Here is a 19,818-nt window from a genome sequence, read left to right on the forward strand (position 1 = left end):
TTAAATATCAAATTAAATAAATAAATGTTTTCCTTTTATCTATCATAAAAACTATATCAATAAACCACCCACCCACCCAAAAAAAAAAAAAGAAAACAATTGTGCATGCTATGATAAGTTTGTGCTACACATGCCGTTCAAATTTGGCTAAAACTCTTAAATACGATAATATCTGTGAACAAGCATTGTTAAAAGACATAGCTGTCCTTGGAATCGTCAAAGTAAACAAAACTAAAGAAGATTGGGTTTTGTGCTACCAAACCCAAACCACCCAACAACTTTTTATTGAACGAGAATCAAACAGCATTTCCACCCACCCCCAAGCTTGGAGAGAAGAGGTAGATTTCATGAAGATGAACCACTTCTACAGTTTTGTTCATTCTCAAATCACCAACGTCTGAGAAGCGCCACCAGTCAATAATCTCAAAGTGCAAATCTCACATTGGATTCCCTTTCAAAATATCATAAAACTGCACCGGCTTCTTCTTAGGACCAGCACAAGTTTCCTGAAAAAAGAAACACATTGACTGTTACCAAGGGTGTCAAATGAGTGGGATGGATCGACTTTGGAAGGTCAGAATGGATCTAGTTGATAAAGGAGGGGGTAATACCTCTATGGCAGCTGCCACGCGCAAAATGGATGCTTCGCTCCATGGACGCCCAATGAGCTGCATCCCTATGGGAAGTCCTTGCTTGTCATAGCCAACCTGACACACACAAGATACCAACAAAAACTTAGATACAGTTTGGAGATATTATTGGTACCACCATATTAGGGTACATGGGATAAGGATGCTATGCTTACAGGGACAGAAATTGCAGGAAAGCCCAGAAGATTTCCAGCTACTACGAACCTCATAAGATTTCCTGGAAGAGAAAGTGTTGGAACAAAAACCAATATAAGATTGTAAAGTAGTACATACCTACAATAGTAAAGAAGGATAATGCACACGCAGTTTGCAGCTAACTATAGTTTAAAAAGAGGATCATTTTTCTTAAATCAGCATGTGCAACAACAGAAGTAGTTACTCCAGTTGTAAGTGCATCTCATGTCCAACAAAAAGGTTTGGAGCTGAAATAACAAACTGAAAAGTAGGATGAATCACTGTTGTCCGGGGGAGGGAGCGAAGATTTGGGGGGTCTAGACTTTACCAAGTCAAAGAGAAAAGAAAAATAGGTGTGCGCAAACGCTCCATAGCGCTCATATGATCAATCTTTTCAGACTCGGTCAGACATCAAGCAGTTGACAGCATCTCACAAACACATGAACCAGTGTATCATAACGACATACCTACAACAGGAATATTGGTCTCTCCAGCTGTAAGAGCAGATGGGGATATTATTGTCGCCGTCATGCTGAAGAATTGGGAAAACAATAGTTAGATAAAGATGGTTTCACAGATATTCATATTCCAGCAGCAGAAAATAATGAACAAACCTGCTGATTTTCACATATATGTATATTTTTCAAAGATATTACTAACTTTTATGAGTATACATAAAACATTTTAAAGATGTGATATCTAAATTTGACATCATCAAAGTAATCAATCTCCAACTATCAAACCACCTTCTTGTTGTTCCAGTTAAAGAAAAATCTAATTCATGCTTCATCACTGAACAAATCAATAATTTAATTGGAACGGTGAGGAAAGTAATGCTATTCACAAGCATTAGAGATTAGGTGCATGTACATAAAGAGAGATGCACATAGATTTTACAGATGTTCATTCAAATGGGAAATAAAGTGTTTTAACCAACAAAGTGATAACAAAATTCGTGCACTAGCACCCAAAGATAGAAATGTGGTTCGTGGTTACATACGCAGTAGTAGGTGTCACAATGATATCCACCTTCTTGAAAATCTCCATGTGGTAATACATAAACCTTTGCCTGAAATTAATTAAAGAGATTACAGCTTTTATACAGTAGCTTATTCTACTTATAAACTTTGCATCTTGCCTGTAAAAGAAGATAATGCACTTCTCCCGAATTGTTTATTGAATAAATACCAAGAATAATTGGAATGCATGTTTTTTATTATTATAAAGATACAATGGAACAAACAAGACTAGAGAGAACAATACAGCAACCAAAATCTTCGAGCATAAAGCTACTGGCTCATTTTTATGAAAAGAAATAAAACCTATCTAAATGATTGTTAAACATAATCTTAAGCCCAACACCAATCGCGAAAAAAGAAAAAAAAAAGAAGCCTAATAATCACTTTCTTACATAAAAGAGATTATGATTTTAATTGAGCAAATCTATGAGGAGCAGCAACCTAACCGATGGATCCAAAACAAGGTATGCCCAAAAGATTTAATTTCACTTTCACCAGATACAAGTGTGCAATGAGTGAGAAAAAACTTGTGTCATTGACAAGATTTTTCTCTTTATTTATGCAACCGGAAGCAGCCTCTCTATCCCACACAAAAGGTAGGGGTAAAGTCTGTGTACATCCTACCCTTCCCAGACCCCACTTGTGGAATCACAATGGATATGTCTTGCTGTATTTATGCAACCGTTACCCGAAAGGACAGAGTACCATTGCCAGAGACTTCTAAAACAAGTAACAAATGATCGAGCTATGCACATCTCAGTTCAAATGCATCTTTAGATGCCACTAAATTTGGAGCGCAGATCAAATTCAGAATTTGCTAAATTATGCCACACCTTAGACACTGAGCAACAACATACTCCGACGCTGTAAATGCCCGAAATATTGCCAGATTTATCCGAGTGTCACATGTTAATCTTGCTAATTTCCTGGAAATCAGGTTAAGAACGGTTTATTATATAAATGCAGAGCTACAATGTATTCAACAAGAATAATATGAATAATGCCGTCGTGTCATGCTCTGCCCCAGACAAACGAGCTCAAGCACGTGAAAGACCTGCTCATTAAGGTAGACATACCCATTGTCAACATAAGGATTCAGCTGAGATAGTGCTTCAGAGCCAAGAGAAACAATAAGCGCATTGTGCATCTCATGCAACTCCGGTATTACAATCTCTATCGTCTTCATCAAGGGAAGAAAGACAAAAAAAATTAAGAAAACAGGAATGGGAAATGATAGACAGAAAATAGTTAGTCACAAAATTGATGCTCGTAAGACCCCCCAACTCTAAGAAAGAAAGATGGCAGATGAGCAAGGACAATTCCTTGACAGCACCAATGAACTGGATAGATATGTGCAATAAACTCACTTTGACCCCATGTTTTTCTGATAGCTGATTAAGAATATCGTCACACTTGTCAGATATTTCAGTTGAAAAAACATCATTGAACCACTGCAGGAGGAAGTCAAGAAACAATATAGTTACAAGAAAGTTACGTTTCAGACCACTTCTCCACAAGAAAAGCAATTACCTCAGTATACTTTCCAAATCGTAGTGATCCCAGAGAGCTATAGCTCTCAAACGAACTTAAATTTGGTAAACATGGGAGGGCCTGAAACGTTGTAAAGAAACACTAAAGAACTTTTATGAAATAGGCACATGCACAAGTTAGCTCTGGAACTCGTAAGGTGAAACTAATTCTTACAAATGAAACATGGCTCCAGATAATAATCCAAACAAGAAGTACAATGCTCCCTAGATCATCTAAACTAGAAAAAGAAGTGTTAGAAATCAACCTCTTACTTTCTACTCTCGAGATCTGATGTTTACACTCTACCACATCAGCTAGAAGTTACTTTCTTCAATATTGTAATTCACGTAAACCTGGCTATTACCGGAGTTGCACAACTTCAGGATTTCTATCTGCAGAACTTGGAGAAAACCTGAAACTACCACGCCAGAAGCCTTTCTCTCCAAGTTTACATACTACCAGGGTTCCCAACACTAAGAAGTTGCATATCAACTCTTCTCTTCTGATTTCTTCTGGGGTTTTAAGATATGGGAGAAACTAGAGCAGATGGTCAATCAATGCCTTTGGAGGAACATGCTTAGAAAACTCCATAACAACACCTTGTAGTCGGTGACATTTTAAAGAAATAGAAGAAATGAAATAAATAAAAATAAAAAGATGCATCATACAATCTAGATTATAATGGTGAGCATGCAATATTCTTGGGTGATTACCGGTTTCAAGGAAACTCTCTCAGCAGGAGAAGATCCTAAAATTGCAGCATACCTGATAGTAAGATATCACGACTTAGCTTTCTGAAAGTGTTTATCTTAAGATCGTTTAAAGCAAAAGAGTAGAGAAATCCTGGCTAGTTAGAGATTAAGGAGTAGTTCATTGATAGATTGATTAATTTGAATAGTAGGAGGAAGGAGTCTTGTACCTTTACTACTTTCATCTCTTAAAGCATAAATAGAGCAAGAAACACACCCTCTCCCGTCCCAAAATAAAGGGGAAAACCCAAGATCTTTTAAGAGAGTAGACTTAAGCAAAATAAAGCAAACTAGATACATAGAAATAATGAGAGAAACACAATCAACCCTTCTGCTGATAGTACACTTCACAGGCATATTATGTGAATCCAAATACCAGGAGGAGTTATTTTCACAAGCTACATGACTGCACATTCTTCCCCAGTGGTGATGGTTAAGACCGTTTTGCGTTATCGCATCATCATTATAGAACTATAAGCAGTGGACTTAGTAAACAAGTACACTCTAGGACATTCAAACCCATTAACTACTTACACCAATATGGCATCCTCAACAGTTGCTGTGATAGGTCCAACACTTGCCACTGTACTACTAGTATATATCAACCTGGCGAAAGAAAAAAAAAAACTATAGGTGTCAAATGGACAGGTTGGGTTGAATAGATCAGAATGAAGGCGTATAAATTCAGAACTCTCCACAATAGAAGATTACCCTTTAATGTCAGTCCTTCCATATGTTGTCTTCAATCCCACCACACCACAAAGGGAAGAAGGAACCCTAATTGAACCTGTAAAAAATAAACTTTAGCAACATGACATACAAAAATTTCATAAAACTACTTACGAGCTACACGGTATCATTGACAACCTCCTCCATCTGTTCCCAGTGCAGCAGGACACAGTCCAGAAGCTACAATAGCTGCAGAGCCTGAGGAAGAACCGCCTGTGTACCTATCTGGATCATGTGGATTCCTTGGTGTCCTGTAATATGAACAAATCCACCACCCATACTGCTGTTTATAATGAAAAAGAATTTCCTAAATGGAGTCCAAAGTTAAATTGTTAAATTTGACAGAGTCCACGTACGTAACAATAATTAAGTCCACAATTTAAAAGGGAACAGTACTATGAAATCTTTAAGGTTTCTCTTGATGGCAATTTTCCCCCAGGTTGGCTGCTTCATTTAATATTTGATTAAGTGTTGTATACAGCTTGTAAGCTAAACTCACCCAAAATTCGGATTATTTCCAGTTGTTCCCATGGCCAATTCATGCATATTTGTCTTTCCAACAAAAACTGCACCGCAACTTCGTAATCTTGAGACGCAAACAGCATCTTTCTTCACTTCATGCATCTCGTGAAACCAAGTGGTTGCACCTGTTGGACATTAAATATGCAACTAAATCTCGCAAAGAACTATACTTTGGGGACTAGAGTCTAGAACTGGAATACATACCTTTTGATGGATACGGATAGCAATCAATGTCATCCTTGACTGCTATGAAGATACCATCCAGGATTGATAATTCACTTCCTGCACAAACCCAACCGCTAAGAAATAGTAACTGAGTAGCAGGCATGACTGTTTCTGAAGTACGATGGCACAACAGAATAAATGTCTTTATATGACCATAAAAAAGTATGCACCAGAGTACCTTCTTTAAATCTTTGCGTGGAAGAAGCAGCTTGCCTTCTGATTTCATCAGGATCATAAGAAATGAGTAGCGGCGCCGGTGGATTCTGGTTGTTAGAATCTTCTATAGCTGAGATGAAGTCCTCTGCTACCTATGTCACAACTGAAAAGATAAGTTTATCCTAATAATACATTTATTCGAAGAGCATGAAAACATGGAAAATAATGACTTACCTGAGATGGAGTTGTAAGCTGAGATCTGTAAGCATATGCATAATCACGAATCTTCCAATAGCGGAATGGTGTGGTTGAATCAGTAATACAAATAGAGCCTGGATTGTAATCGGAAAGACACTGCAACGCTAACTCAACGCGTTCTTCGGGTTTCCCATCTTCTTCCAAGCAAACAACATCAGGTTCCGACTCTTAATTCACATGCCATACAAAGTCAGTTAGTGACTCCAAGTAACATTGGTTTTTGAAGTGATTTAGGTCACCACGGATGAGCTTAATAGAAGAAAGCAGAAGATGCAATGCAGATAGAGATTAGAGAGAAGAAGGAACAACTCTGTATATTCATGTGTGAATTATTGAATATTACATAAAGCTGTTAGCCTATTCACATAGATGATCTGGCGATGAGACTAGCTCGCTTAATAACTAGCTTAACAAACTAATCTAACCGAAAATAATCAAGGAGTCACCTTTCGATAATTGAAAACAATTCAACTTATAAAATTCTTTTCAACCAATAAGCCTTTTTTTCTTGGATAATAGTATAGAGCAAAAGATAATCCTATTTAAACAAGCATGTTGACCAAGTCGAACAGTTTCTTTTTATCATGATGGTCTATTCGTAAACCAGGGATAGCTGAATGTTGCAAAATTCAAGATAAATACTGAAGAAAGAATGATGCTGCAACTAACCTTGAGGAGGAAATTCAGGTGCAAACAAGGGAGTCTCCGGTATCATGGTATACTTATACATCTACCAATCATGAAAACTCGAAATTTTTAGTTATCATAGAATATGATACCCCCTTGTCATGAATATTTGCAACATAAAAAAACAAACAGAAATTGAATGCATTAAAAATTAGACCTCAGCTCCTTGGTTCTTGTTCTTCACTAGAGTCATGATCATTGAACCAATAATAGGTAACTCAGCCAACATTACAGATAGTTTCAACCAAAATCCAGTCAGATGTGGACCTGCAAGTCCATAGGTTCAAATTCACAGTAAAATTTTTGAAACTACCACTAACTAAATAATTCAGTTGACAATACAGAGATTTATAACAACAATCTGACAAACATTTTAAAACCTATTAATATTCCACCATTTTGATATGAAAATTCCAACTTATTATCTATGTATTTCCAGACTAAAAAAAAATAAATTCAACAAACAAATTATGAATGGAGGATTGACCTTGAGTTCTTTGAGGCATATACTTCACAGTCGTCATGTCAATTTCACTCGCAGGCAACATCACTCTCTTCCTCCCCATCTCTAACAAACAAACAATTCAAACCGTGTAGTGTATTGATTAATTACTACTCGCTCTATTCCAATTTGTGTGACACTTTCACTTAGTTTTCAAATATATAAATTTGATTTAAACATTCATGGTTACAGTTTTTAGGAGTTTAAATCTCGAAAGTCCTTTTTATAAAGCGGTTGAAGGCGAAGACTATGATGCATCAGAAATGACGAAAGATAGCCATTAATAGCATGTAGTCATGCTGACCAATTGTGTGTCATGGTGTGCGTATGGCCTTGTCCTTTTACCTATAATAACAAGTCCAGTCTCCCACCCACCAGCGAAATTCGAACCATGTTATAATGGAGTGGCTATCTTTGACAAAGAAACACAACACAACTACTACTACTTGCTAAAAATAGCAAACTACTCTCCCTGTCCCTGGTCATATTAAGTGAACTATTGGCCTACGTATGGCAACACCATTTATACTTTTGACTATTCCTGATTTATTCGAGAGAAAACATCAAAGTAGTTAAGAACCTCGTTAAAAGAAATGATAACTATTGAAAATGTTGCAGAATTTCTCTTGAATTTTTTTTTCAAAAAATGCTGCGATGGAAGAAGTTCCAACAATCCACTTAATATGGATTACATGGAATATTAGTTAGAGACGCCCACAATTTTATTCATTAAAAAGTATACTTTTTTGCTAACTAACATTAAACTAGTTAGGATTCATAATCTTAAAATAAAAATAAAATTTACTTAATAAAAAATAATAATATACTAAGTTGCAAAATACAACAAAATATTATCAAATAAATGACAGCTACAATGTTATTTTATTTTTTAAAAAACAATAAGGCCCAGAATATCTTAAAATATGTTTTAATATTCAATCTTTTCAAATGAATTTATGTTATTGAGTAAATTTTGTTCAAATTTACAATTACATTTGGTGTTATTGATTCTTTAACATTCAATCCCTGACTGGGTCTTGATTTCAGGCCCTTTTGAGGAGGGTAACTTTTTGGTTAGGTTAATATCAGTCCAGCTAGCATGGAATTCCTGTTTTTCTTCGTTGACAACTTTATTGAAATTTTCACTTCTCCAGTTACTCTGCACAAGCAACTACAGTTTTTTTTAAAAAAAAAAATTTGTGGTGCTACTGTTATTTTAGAGTTTTCTTAAACCAAGTGTTAGCGTTATAATAAAATTCAGTCGTGCTTTCTAAATATTTTTTTTTCCTTTTATTATTATTATTATTATTATTATTAATAATAATAATAATAATAATATTAAAGGTTTTTGTTGCAATAGATAAGAATGTTGGTCCATCAAGGACACACACGTTTAGGAGATGAAGGCTGCAGAAATGAGGGTGTTCAGAAAGGACATGCGTGGATACAAGAAGAGACAAGATTAGGAATGAAGTTATACAAAACAAGGTGGGAGTGGCCCTCATGGTTGAAAAGATGAGGGAAGCGAGGTTGAGGTAGGTTGAACATGTGAAAAAGAGGTGGAGGAAGACGCCAATAAGTGTGAGAGTTGGTCTATAGCAAATTTTAAGAGAGGTAGGATAGGCCAAAGAAGAACAGGGAAAATGATTGGACAAAAGTCCTACATGTGATGCAGAAGGAAAGTCTCACTATTGAAGAGCAGTAACAGTCACTAAGATTTAAGGCTATTCAACACACATTCAAATGGATCAGTTACAAGGACAATTACAATGAGCGGAATCAATTATCTTACAATTGCAATTGCAAACATAGGATTAATTCTTTTTGAGATACAACAGTATTTTTCCAACACAAACCACCAAGTTTTTTGGTCTATGAATAATTTTTCAGTGTGTGTTTGAATCGTCCTTAAGTTCATTTTGTGATAAAATCATTTCTTGACATTGAGGTTAGGCTTAAAGCTTATTCTTGTCAATTCCCTCACTTTCTTTCAATGTGATCTTGGAAACCGTTAATTATAGTTCCCTTTCAAGATGTCATAGAACTCCACTGGCTTCTTCCTACACTCTGCGGAGATTTCCTGAAAGGAAAAGTCAAATCTCCCGTCAATACTCTGTTTGTAACTTTGTTAGTTGGGGCCGGGTGGTGGTAGGGATGGAGGAGAATACCTCTATTGCAGTAGCTAAACGCAAGATTGAAGCTTCACACCACGGACGACCAATAAGTTGCAAGCCTATTGGAAGTCCTTGCTTATCGTAACCAATCTAAGCATGAAAACAAAAGAAAAAGGAAATGTAAATTAGTAATCGATAGGTAAATTTCAAACACAAGATGTTGATTGATATTTGGCATCCACATGTTCCAGTCAGTGTCAACATATTGTATGTTATGAGGTTGGAATGCTAAGAATAGGAGCACTGTTTGAAACTTCTTTGCATATCATCAACGTGCAGGTCTTTCTATTCCATATATATTCTTTTATGAGATTTACTCAGTGAACTGCCTAATAGGAAAAAGATGAATATCACTTACAGGGACAGAAATTGCCGGAAGTCCAAGAACATTTGCTGTCATAGCAAATTGCATTAGACTTGCTGAAAAGAATAGCAAATGAATTAGTATAAATAGAGAGATCATCATGAAGTACTCATCAAAACAAAAAAGGAACTGTCCTAGTATTGAGAATATTTTGAGATAGAATGCTTCAAGAGTTTAAAATGCCACTAATCTAAACAAAATTTGGTTTCTTACAGTTTTTGCAGTTGTTAATTTCTTTTAAGGACAAAAAGCACAGTAGGACTTACAATTATCGTTTGTAAATTTGGCTTCCACCACAGAATTTTGTGCTGACGAATATATTGTTACCAATTTCAAAAAACGTTCCTCGTCACAGACACTCATTCCACTAAAATCTTTACCCAAGCTCATAGCTCAAAGTAAAATGAAATATAGATGCAATTAGCGTGTCAAATTCAGCCCATAAAAATATAACTTGCCCACACTTGGCCAGGCAGAGCTGGGCATATATTGGTGGGTCATTTTGGGTATGTCATGTCGACATGGGTGCAGCAAGGATTTTGACGAGTCAGCGCAACATACCCGTTTTAATCCGTCCAAACATAGTCCAACCTACCTATTTGACACCCTTAACGCAAAGAGAGGAAACATCCACGGTGATAATAGGCTTAATTTTATTTATGGCTGTTTGACCACCAAATTGGTTTTTACTGCCTCCAAGTTTGGAAGTTACTTGTACTGCAGCACATAACAATGATGTAGAGGAGATAAAGGAGATGATAGACAGATAGAGTATCTCCAGGGACTATTAATAACTACTACAAAGTAATAAAATGATGTTAACCTACCTACTACTTGCAAATTTGTCTCTCCAACTGCAAGAGCACTTTTTGGGATTTCTGGGGCTGTCATTCTGGGAAAAAAAAGTAAAACTAGAAATTATGAATTTAACTGTCTGTTGGTCCAGAAACAGATTGACATAAGTGACAGCATAGAAAAAGCATTGGTCCATCTACCTCACTTGGAAAAAAAGGAAGATATAATTTACTTGGAATAAATTAAAATTCTGCTGTATGATAGAAAGGCATTAGTATGTGTCATTCTCCACGAACATATATATACATTTCCATTCGATGTGAAAACTTCATGAGTGGAAGTATTCAATAAATTCTCTGTATATCATAACAGCAGACAAATGTGACTTCAACCATCAAGCTAAAACATGCGGTACAACTTCAAAGACATGAGAAATATCCTAATCCGTGATACAGTCATAAAGTCCTTCACTGATTATCATCCACATGAAGTGAAAAGAAACATATAGTTCCTATCTTGCATCAATTATCTAAAATTTTGACTTCCATTGAATATAATATTATGTCAAATTGTCAATCATGAGAGGACTTCAGAAAAATCTACTTTTTTTCTTTTGGACATAACTATATCTGAAACCAATTTCCTGAAACTTCCGTCAACCAGAAGATTGAGGAAACCAACATGATCAATCGACTCACGCCAGGTTCTAGTTCAACCTCCCGAATCATTGAAAACAAACACAAGTTTCATTCTTAAGAGAGCTCCGATACAATGTGAGATAGGGAAAACGCACAAGTGCATGTCTTATGGTTAGGGGCTTTATAGATGCTTTATACATTACAAATTATAAGTACTTTTTTTATGGGTCAAATTATCAGTACATTATTTCAATTTGGGGCATTATTACACATATTTCATCCATTTACACGTGTAATAAATCCCACCGAGATTAACCAGCAATTTGCATAAAATACCAGCAAAGGACAGCAGCTATTCATTGCAAAAATTTTACTTAACAGGATGTGAAAGAAGTGATTTTATAGATATCAGAGACCATGAAGTGCGAGAAGTTATTTACCCAGTGGTAGGTGCTACAATGACATCTACTTTCTTGAAAATCTCCATGTGGTAGAACATTATCCTTCGCCTGCAATAAGAGATACAGGAAAGCTGAATAAATTGAATGAACTAATCATATTTCTAGATGCAATCCTATAGCGAGACTGAAATTTTTTTAACATTTAGATAAAACATCCTAAAATTGATGATGTAGTTAAAGCCAGGAATGCCTACTAAATGTAGAATGATACATTTATATGCCACTGATACACAATACACTTGCAGCTTTCACATTCCTAATTTGATACTAAAGCAAACAATAGTTGAATAAATTGTTTCAACATGTATGAAAGTAATTCAGTAACCTATTCTTACCTCAGGCACTGGGCAGAAACATAGTCAGATGCTGCAAATGATCTGAAAAGTGCCAGATTTGTGCGAGTATCATTAGTCAATCTTACTCCTTTCCTACATAAAGAGAGAGAAATTTTATATTAGTCCAAACTACAAGATGCAAGCAGTCGTACTAATAGCATGATGGAAATACATGTACCCATCCTCGCAATCAGGATTCAATAAGCACAGTGATTCAGATCCAAAAGTAACAGTATGGGCTGTGCGTAGCTCATGAAGCTCCGGTATGACAATCTCTGTTGTCTTGATTGCAAAGAGTTAAGCAAGAAAAATAGAATAAAAAAAGTTACATCCAGAAAGTGAACCTGAACTTTAAACATAAAGTCTTCTGAAATAGACAATAATCTTATGTAAAAAGCATGAATCTAACAGAACTGATCGCACAATAAAGGATAATATGGACTTACTTTGCACCCATACAGATGAAATAGTTGGTTTAGGACATCTTCACACCTATCAGATATGTCGGTCGAGCTAACATCGTTAAACCACTGTAATATATGTCATGTGTCAGCCAAAGTTCAACCAAGAAGGTTAAAGTCACAACAACCTTAAGAGAACAGAAGTGTAACACCTTTGTATACTTTCCCAAGGTAAGTGATCCCAAAATATTTGAACTCTCATTGGAAGATAAATCTGGTAAACAAGGGATGGACTGAAAAGAAAAGCAATTAATAATGATGTGAGTAGAAAAAGGCGTGCTTAATGCAGAGTACAAATTTTTAATCCAATGAAAAGAACTCATTCAGCATTGAAACTACGTTAATAGTCTCCGCTACAAGTACAGGATCAACCTAATCCTATGCTTAAGATTGACCTTGTTTTAGATATGTCAAAATCCATTTTGGGGGCCTAAAACACAAGGTTATGATGGACAGGGAAATGTCACATTTTTTTCAGCAAGTTAAACAAAATAGTCTTCCATATTCTATATTATACAAGTAGAGTGAATATTGCACCATGGATTTAAAAAAAAAAAAGAACAATGGGACATTCAGCGGAAGAAACATCCCCCAAACTGAACCAGGATCAGAACAGTCTCTGAAGGAAAACACCCAAACTTAAGTTATTATGATAATCAAAATACTTCTGTATAATAAACGATCATCGTAACTGCAATTTTAGTGGAAAATTCACCTTTGAAAGATGATCTGATACCCTATTAACTAAAATATTTACACGAATGAAGAAAAAAAAGTTAAGACTGAACCCTCGAGCAGAACAATATCTTGAAATTTTGCAGAAGTACAATTTGTAAGTGATTACAGGATTCAGCGGAACTCGGTCAGCTGGAGAGGATCCCAAGATTGCTGCATACCTGAAAAGTTGTAAGGAAATAACAATAATCAGCACTTATCAACCGTAAGAGTGGTCTTATCAGCATGATCAAGATAGCTGGACCAAATTTAACAGATAGATTCCCAAACATACAAACCTAATTCTTTTGGAAAATATATACAGCCTAATTGAAGACAATAGAAGTCTGACAGTTGCATTGTTCTGTCATGGTTAAAGTCTGGCATTGCACCTTGGAAGCTGACTATCTAGGTGATTTTTTACTTTTCCGAGTAAACTTCTAATCTTAGCTTTTGAACTGTAAGACGTGTAGGGAGTAAATACAGGTAGGAAAACCCGTACATAATGGAAGAAAAAGACCTATATAGGCGATACGTATCAGTTGGGAACTTGGGATAAATTTTGGTCATATCTCCCCATTACTTTAAATCTATGCTTGTAGGAGTCATTTAATCAATCTAAGATTTATATGTGTTTTCCAGTAATAACTTGTCTTTTGACACTCGGTATCTTCTACACCGTTGTTTAGCAGACATAAAGGTAAATGAAATTGATGCAGAATGTAAAGTGTAACAACATAAATAATTTGATTGCATATGTAATCAAGTCAAACAGGTAAATGAAAAATGCATGGTTAAATATAGACAGTGAGATGAATATCAGAGATTCTCATCACCAGAATTGACTATTTGTTTGTAAAGAAATAGGCAGCAAAACCCAGTTACTAACACGAGTATAGCATCCTCAACTGTAGCTGTTAAGGGTCCAATAATTGTGACAGTTCCTGCTTCCCACAATGACCTGAGAAAAGAACAAGAGATGGACCAAATTATAAACATCTATGCTTGCAACATGCAATCACAATCATTGAAAATGTTTGTAAAATATGCCTGATCTAGTTAATAACTCAAATACTTTTTTATACATATAAATATATGATCTAAACATCACGTACTTATGATCAAATTTGAAATATTGGATACTTTTATTGATTTCTGAAGTCTTCCAAGTGTATGGAAGTTCATTCTAATATCATTGACAATGGCGAAAATGCAACATATCACAACATAGAATAAAATTTAATAGTATTTCTTTTGAAATCTAGTTTCTAGGATATAACTAGTCGTAACATCACTTCTCCATGTTCATGCATTACAAAATAGTCATCTGACCAAAAATTTGTAAGAAAAACTTAGCTTGCTTCTGTTCGCACTCTAACAGCATTCATGAGTTCATTGGCATTTTCTTTTTTTGGGATTCTGTAATGAAAGAATAGAAAACCAAAAACCTTTCTTTTTTCACCAATATTTTAAGCTCCATTAACTATGAATCTGCAAGATGTAAGTAGGCATGTACCCGGTGTCTGCTTCACTGTCGTATCACGGTATGAATTATGTAAGTAGTGCATGTCAAAAGCGTAGAGGACTCTTCGTTGACTACAATGCTAAGCAAATGTGCAGAATAGAGTTATCAACCATGGCAGTATTCACTTCTCTACAAAGCTACCTTATTTCTCATACCATGAAGTGCTTGGAAAATAATGCTTTTGAGTTTTGACTAAAGGCCTAGAAAAAATATACTTGATTTCATGCCTTACGCAGAGTTGTTGATTTATTATGATTATTTCGCTCATCCACTAGCAAAATGAAAATGCCCTTTACAGATTTTGAAGAATAAATGTCAACATAGAGACTTGATAAATCCAGAAATAATGGATAACTACAGAAAAGAACAATTTGTAGGCTAGAAGGATTAAATTGTAGCTACTGAGAGAGACGAGTTGTACGAGGCAGAAGATCATAGTTTTGACAGTAGACAGAAAGTCTTCATGAAGGGAACAATATGATTCATAAGGATAAACCATTATGGTATAGATGCACATTCACCTACCATTCATGAACTTACCCTTTCAAGTCGGTCCGTCCAAATGTTGTTTTCAAGCCCACAACCCCGCAAAGAGAAGCAGGAATTCGTACTGAACCTGGCCTTCAAATGAATAAATCTTGAAAATCGGTAACCATTTAAAAACAAACTACTAATTCACTACCCCTATATGTCATACAACCTCCACCATCTGTTCCCAAAGCTGCTGAGCAAAATCCAGAAGCAACAATTGCAGCTGAACCTGAGGAAGAGCCACCTGTGTACCTTTTTGGATTATGCGGATTTCCAGGTGTACTGCCATAGGAAAATGCTCATTAATGATGTGAAAGGTAAAATATACACTCAACCTAAAAGATACCCAAGAAACAATAGTTACCAGATACACTTCAAGAAATTCTATTTCGAGAACAAGGGAAAAATATCTAAAGAGGTCTGTATGAATGGCTCTAATATAACTCAAGCAAGACCCTCAGCCACTCAACCAAAGGAAAAAGACTACAAAGATGTAATAGCTGGACAACATTTATTATTAGACATGTTGGAATATGTAACTTAAGAAAGACTCATCATTCAAAAGAGATGTATGGAAAGAAAAATTGTACTGTTCTGTAGTTAAATGAGTCAAAATGTGGCATTAATCACAAAACAGCCAGAAAACCACCAGCCGACATCCTTTCTTGTACAAGAAGAATGTACAAGGAAAAAGCCGCTCTAGTGAACCATATGCTATGATTTCTAAAGAAAATCCAAAACTCCGGCTACATAATTATCAAAATTGAAACAGAGAGGAAGATAGAAATCAAAAGTGATTATTCGAGGGACATCTTTAGCATACTCCTATTAAATGTGAAATAGTGCTTTAACATTCACAAAACCAATATCTAGTCATGCTTGCTGTTTGTAGGTTCAAGGAAAAAAATTTACCCGTAATTTGGATTATTTCCTGTCGTTCCCATTCCAAACTCATGCATATTTGCCTTTCCTACTAAAATTGCACCACTGTTTCGTAATCTTGAGACAGAAACCGCATCTATCTTTACCTGGCGAACCTCATGAAACCATGTCGAACCACCTGCACTTTTTTACAGGGAAAAAAGTTCAGCTAAAAACGGCAGAGATATTTGCAGAGGAAATATGAGGTTAAACACGTACCCTTTGAAGGATGAGGAAAGCAATCAATGTCATCCTTGACTGCAATGAAAATCCCATCTAAGATTGACAGTGGGATTCCTCCATGACCACATCATAAAAGAAAAAGAAACAGAGGAAAGGAAATATGATTTAGTAAAAAAGAGTGAGCAGACTTGGCACAGTAGTATGGGATGTGCTTTATTTGCAGGAAACTAATATCATTTTCATCATTTATTTGACAGTGTGCAGAAAACTTAGGAAAAGAAAGGTAAATTGTGAATTGCTAAGTTCTTAGGAGATCCAACTTTATGCACATCAACAAATAAAAATACCTTCCTCAAATCTCTGAGTGGATGCTGCTGCTTGTCTTCTCACTTCATTGGGGTCAAAGGAGATTAATAATGGTGCTGATGGCTGCTTATTATTAAATACTTCCATTGCTGAGATGAAGTGCTCTACAACCTTTAGCACGACAGAGGTTTATTAGTCTTGAAGATGACCGAAATAAAAGAACCAATGGAAAGTCACTTGCCTTAGATGGGGTCGTAAGCTTAGATCTGTATGCATATCCATAATCACGGATTTTCCAGTAGCGGAATGGAAATGGTTCTCCTGAATCAGAACTCCATCTACTAGAAGGATCATAATGTGGAAGACACTTGAAGGCTAAATCAACCCGTTCTTCAGGTTTTCCATCTTCTTCTAAGCAAACAACACCAGGCTCTGGCTCTAATACATATAACATACTAAACAAGTCAGTACCATTAGAAAAGCACCTTAATTCCTGAATTCCAACTTCAACAAAATCATGGAATGCCCACAACATTATTCTTCTGTTTAGCTATACTTCCGAAAATCAGCTGAGCATTAGTTTATCACTATTACAGTCATGCTCAAAGAGTAAAATCTAAGCGGTAAAAAGTTTAGCCTTGCTCATGAACTTTTGCTATCAAGAAGCTTATAAGATCCACCAACTAATAAGAAAAAAGCAAAAGAGAGACAATATAAGTTGCAATAAGATAATTAAGCAGCAGCATCTAGTGGAATGACATATTTAAAAAAAGAATAAGTATCTTCCTACTCCAAGATGAAAGATTGTACACTAAACATATAGTATATAATAACAATTATGACTCAATCCCAAGCAAATCATAATCAGTAATATGAATCCTCCATGTCCATGCGGCTCCATTTTAAGCCCCTACCAGTCTAATATGTAAAATTAGTCACTAGCAAACATTAGACCTGAAGCAAATGTATTAGCGTGATTAAAATTTAATCCCAACTAACTGTATCGTTTAAGGATATATTATTTAATCCTTTATTTGGTAGGACTTGTAGTATAACTAGGGTATATAACTATTACATAGCAAACCATGGTATTAGCAATTCAAGGACTTCACTTCATGGATGAGCGTGGGTTAGAGACAAACTTATCCTTAGTACACCAAACCAAACAGTGGATAGAAAATAGTCCCAGCATTACGAATACACCTTATTCAGGAGTGGAGCTAGCTAATTGTAAGGGGGTCCGAACCCCCTTCGGCGAAAAATTATACTATTTTTACAAACTTAAAATTATAGTTATTGCTCCCTTCAACTAGTTTTTTTTTTCCACATTTTTCGATTTTAAACCCCTTAGTTAAAATATTGGCTCCGACGCTGACCTTATTCAGTACTATTCTCAGACACTATCAAATGACCCCTTAGATCTTTTTCCTCCATTGTGTCATAAATTTGCACACACAATATATCAATAAAATAATGAAAGATAAGCAGCAAGAGTTTATTACAAAACCTTGAAGAGGGAACTGGGGAATGAACATTGGAACCTCTGGGATCACAGTATTTTTGAGCATCTGACAGTCAAAAAAAAACATTTTTTTAATTTACTAATCTCCTTCGTATACATAAAATAGCAAGTAAACAAACCTGAGTAATCCCATTCTTCTGCTTAAGATGAGTGGCAATTAAATTGCCAATTAAAGGTGCCTCCATTAACTTAACAAACAACTTGAACCAAAAACCAGTCAAATGTGGAGCTGCAAATCGTTAGTACACAAACTCAGAAAAAAAAAAAATTATACTGCCAATTTCATCATAGCAAAAAATATGAAATACAAACCTTCAATTTTCTCAGGCTGATATTTCACTACGGTGAGGTCTACTTCGTTCGCCGGCAACATCACTTGTTTCTTCTTACCCATTTTTCAGTCACAATTTTTGAACTGGACAAGACACACAAGGAGAATAAAATTGATTGTAGATTGATAGATAGATAAATAAAAAATCATACATTTAATTCAGAGTTCTGAAAGTTGCAAACAGGCTAAGACCAATAGCAATGGAGAAAAATTGACAAGTTTTAACACGGATTTCTTTAATTTTCATCCTGACAGTGACGGTTGAGTTTAAATTCAATTCTACAACTACTCCCTCCATTTTATATAAACTACGTGTTGCCCTGACACACACTTAAAATTGAAAAAAGTACTAGTACTATAACTTTCTTAATTTGTTAGGATAGTCAAATAAAATCAAACATTTATTTTTAGGATAAATAATATAAATATCAACTTTTTAAAAATAATTATACACTCTCTCACTTTTTTAATTATTTTATTCTCTCTATTAATATACATAACATAACCAATTTTATGTATATGTGGATTTTTTGTAATATGTTTAGGGAGTTGACATTTTTTGTAATATTGAAAACATAAGTTGTGTATTGGTGTAATTTTTTGTTATTTTTATACATAGGTAAAATAAAATGAAAATCTTCCTTATGTCTCGATCCCACCTTTGGTGAATGGAGAAAACTCTGTGCCCAGTTTTCTACCACTTAGTGCGCTGACAATAGAACAGAGCCAAAAAAAAAAAATGACTTAACACATATCGATCATATAAAAATAAAATGCGTCATATATTTATAATAGAGGAGCATGACTCATGTCAGCACGAGCCCAACAATAAGATATTTATTTATCTTTTCAATCTTAATATATTTAAACAAAAATTTTTAATAAAAGGATTGCATATGTTTTCTAGGATTCATCTGAAATCTAGCATGAGTTCAACATATGTTATTTTAATATATATCTAGATAATTAAATATTTTTTTCTGTTTTCTATTCGGTTTTTGGTGTCCGCATTTAAGCCCCGACTAATCCGGATCACGCGTTGCAGGGCACATTAAGGTAACAGCACTCCCAACAGAGTTTTATCCATACCCAGGGTTGAACTCTCAACCTCTGGTTAAGGGTAAAATAGTCTCATCCACTACACCACAAATCATGTTGGTATTTAGATAATTTAAATTGTTAACTATTGTAATTTATAATATTTTTTTATGTAATTTTCAAATTAATATACATTACTTTTCTTGTCCAAATTTTTGTAGCATTGATAGTCAATTATATTTTAAAAATAATTTAAATTTTTAATTATTGTGATTTATAATACTTTTCTTCTATTCCAATTTTAGTGACACTAATATA

At 35.1% G+C, this 19,818-nt stretch overlaps 2 protein-coding genes across 4 annotated transcripts; both read right to left on the reverse strand.

The window, feature by feature from the left end:
* Positions 1-169: 169 nt before the first annotated feature.
* Positions 170-8,019, reverse strand: LOC107840133 (fatty acid amide hydrolase). The gene is made up of 20 exons (XM_016683877.2): positions 7,187-8,019; positions 6,857-6,966; positions 6,682-6,742; positions 5,989-6,179; positions 5,777-5,906; positions 5,578-5,655; positions 5,351-5,498; positions 4,990-5,102; positions 4,834-4,909; positions 4,657-4,728; positions 4,087-4,138; positions 3,374-3,454; positions 3,211-3,294; positions 2,920-3,023; positions 2,677-2,769; positions 1,825-1,893; positions 1,292-1,356; positions 806-867; positions 612-707; positions 170-506 (listed from the first exon to the last, which is right to left on the reverse strand). Exons 1-20 carry the CDS (start codon positions 7,263-7,265, stop codon positions 438-440), a joined length of 1,833 nt encoding a protein of 610 aa, XP_016539363.2. The 5' UTR covers positions 7,266-8,019; the 3' UTR covers positions 170-437.
* An 894-nt stretch (positions 8,020-8,913) lies between these two features.
* LOC107840134 (fatty acid amide hydrolase) lies at positions 8,914-18,765 on the reverse strand. 3 transcript variants are annotated; one of them, XM_016683879.2, is made up of 21 exons: positions 18,615-18,765; positions 18,444-18,546; positions 18,251-18,360; positions 18,117-18,177; positions 16,851-17,047; positions 16,651-16,780; positions 16,340-16,417; positions 16,112-16,259; positions 15,369-15,481; positions 15,209-15,284; positions 14,033-14,104; positions 13,274-13,325; positions 12,582-12,662; positions 12,415-12,498; positions 12,147-12,250; positions 11,969-12,061; positions 11,613-11,681; positions 10,567-10,631; positions 9,734-9,795; positions 9,370-9,465; positions 8,914-9,281 (listed from the first exon to the last, which is right to left on the reverse strand). In XM_016683879.2, exons 2-21 carry the CDS (start codon positions 18,523-18,525, stop codon positions 9,213-9,215), a joined length of 1,842 nt encoding a protein of 613 aa, XP_016539365.2. In that variant the 5' UTR covers positions 18,526-18,546; positions 18,615-18,765; the 3' UTR covers positions 8,914-9,212. The 3 variants fall into 3 exon arrangements, with proteins under 3 accessions (XP_016539365.2, XP_047250934.1, XP_047250933.1); XM_047394978.1 differs by having other exon boundaries at positions 18,251-18,331; positions 18,444-18,732; XM_047394977.1 differs by having other exon boundaries at positions 18,444-18,732.
* Positions 18,766-19,818: the final 1,053 nt, after the last annotated feature.

This window comes from Capsicum annuum, chromosome 8, assembly GCF_002878395.1.
Source record: "Capsicum annuum cultivar UCD-10X-F1 chromosome 8, UCD10Xv1.1, whole genome shotgun sequence".
Taxonomy (NCBI): Eukaryota; Viridiplantae; Streptophyta; class Magnoliopsida; order Solanales; family Solanaceae; genus Capsicum; species Capsicum annuum.

Bases quoted from the DNA above. Each gene is read 5' to 3' on its own strand.
- LOC107840134 (XM_016683879.2), bottom strand. From the start codon at position 18,525: ATGGGTAAGAAGAAACAAGTGATGTTGCCGGCGAACGAAGTAGACCTC. The intron at 17,048-18,116 runs GTTTTGTAATAA...TATATGTATTAG, and splicing joins TCCCCAGTTCCCTCTTCAAG to AGCCAGAGCCTGGTGTTGTT. The intron at 14,105-15,208 runs GTAAGTTCATGA...TTCTTTTCTCAG, and splicing joins GGACGGACCGACTTGAAAGG to GTCATTGTGGGAAGCAGGAA.
- LOC107840133 (XM_016683877.2), bottom strand. From the start codon at position 7,265: ATGGGGAGGAAGAGAGTGATGTTGCCTGCGAGTGAAATTGACATGACG. The intron at 5,499-5,577 runs GTATGTATTCCA...AATGTCCAACAG, and splicing joins CTATCCGTATCCATCAAAAG to GTGCAACCACTTGGTTTCAC. The intron at 3,024-3,210 runs GTGAGTTTATTG...CCCTTGATGAAG, and splicing joins CAGAAAAACATGGGGTCAAA to ACGATAGAGATTGTAATACC.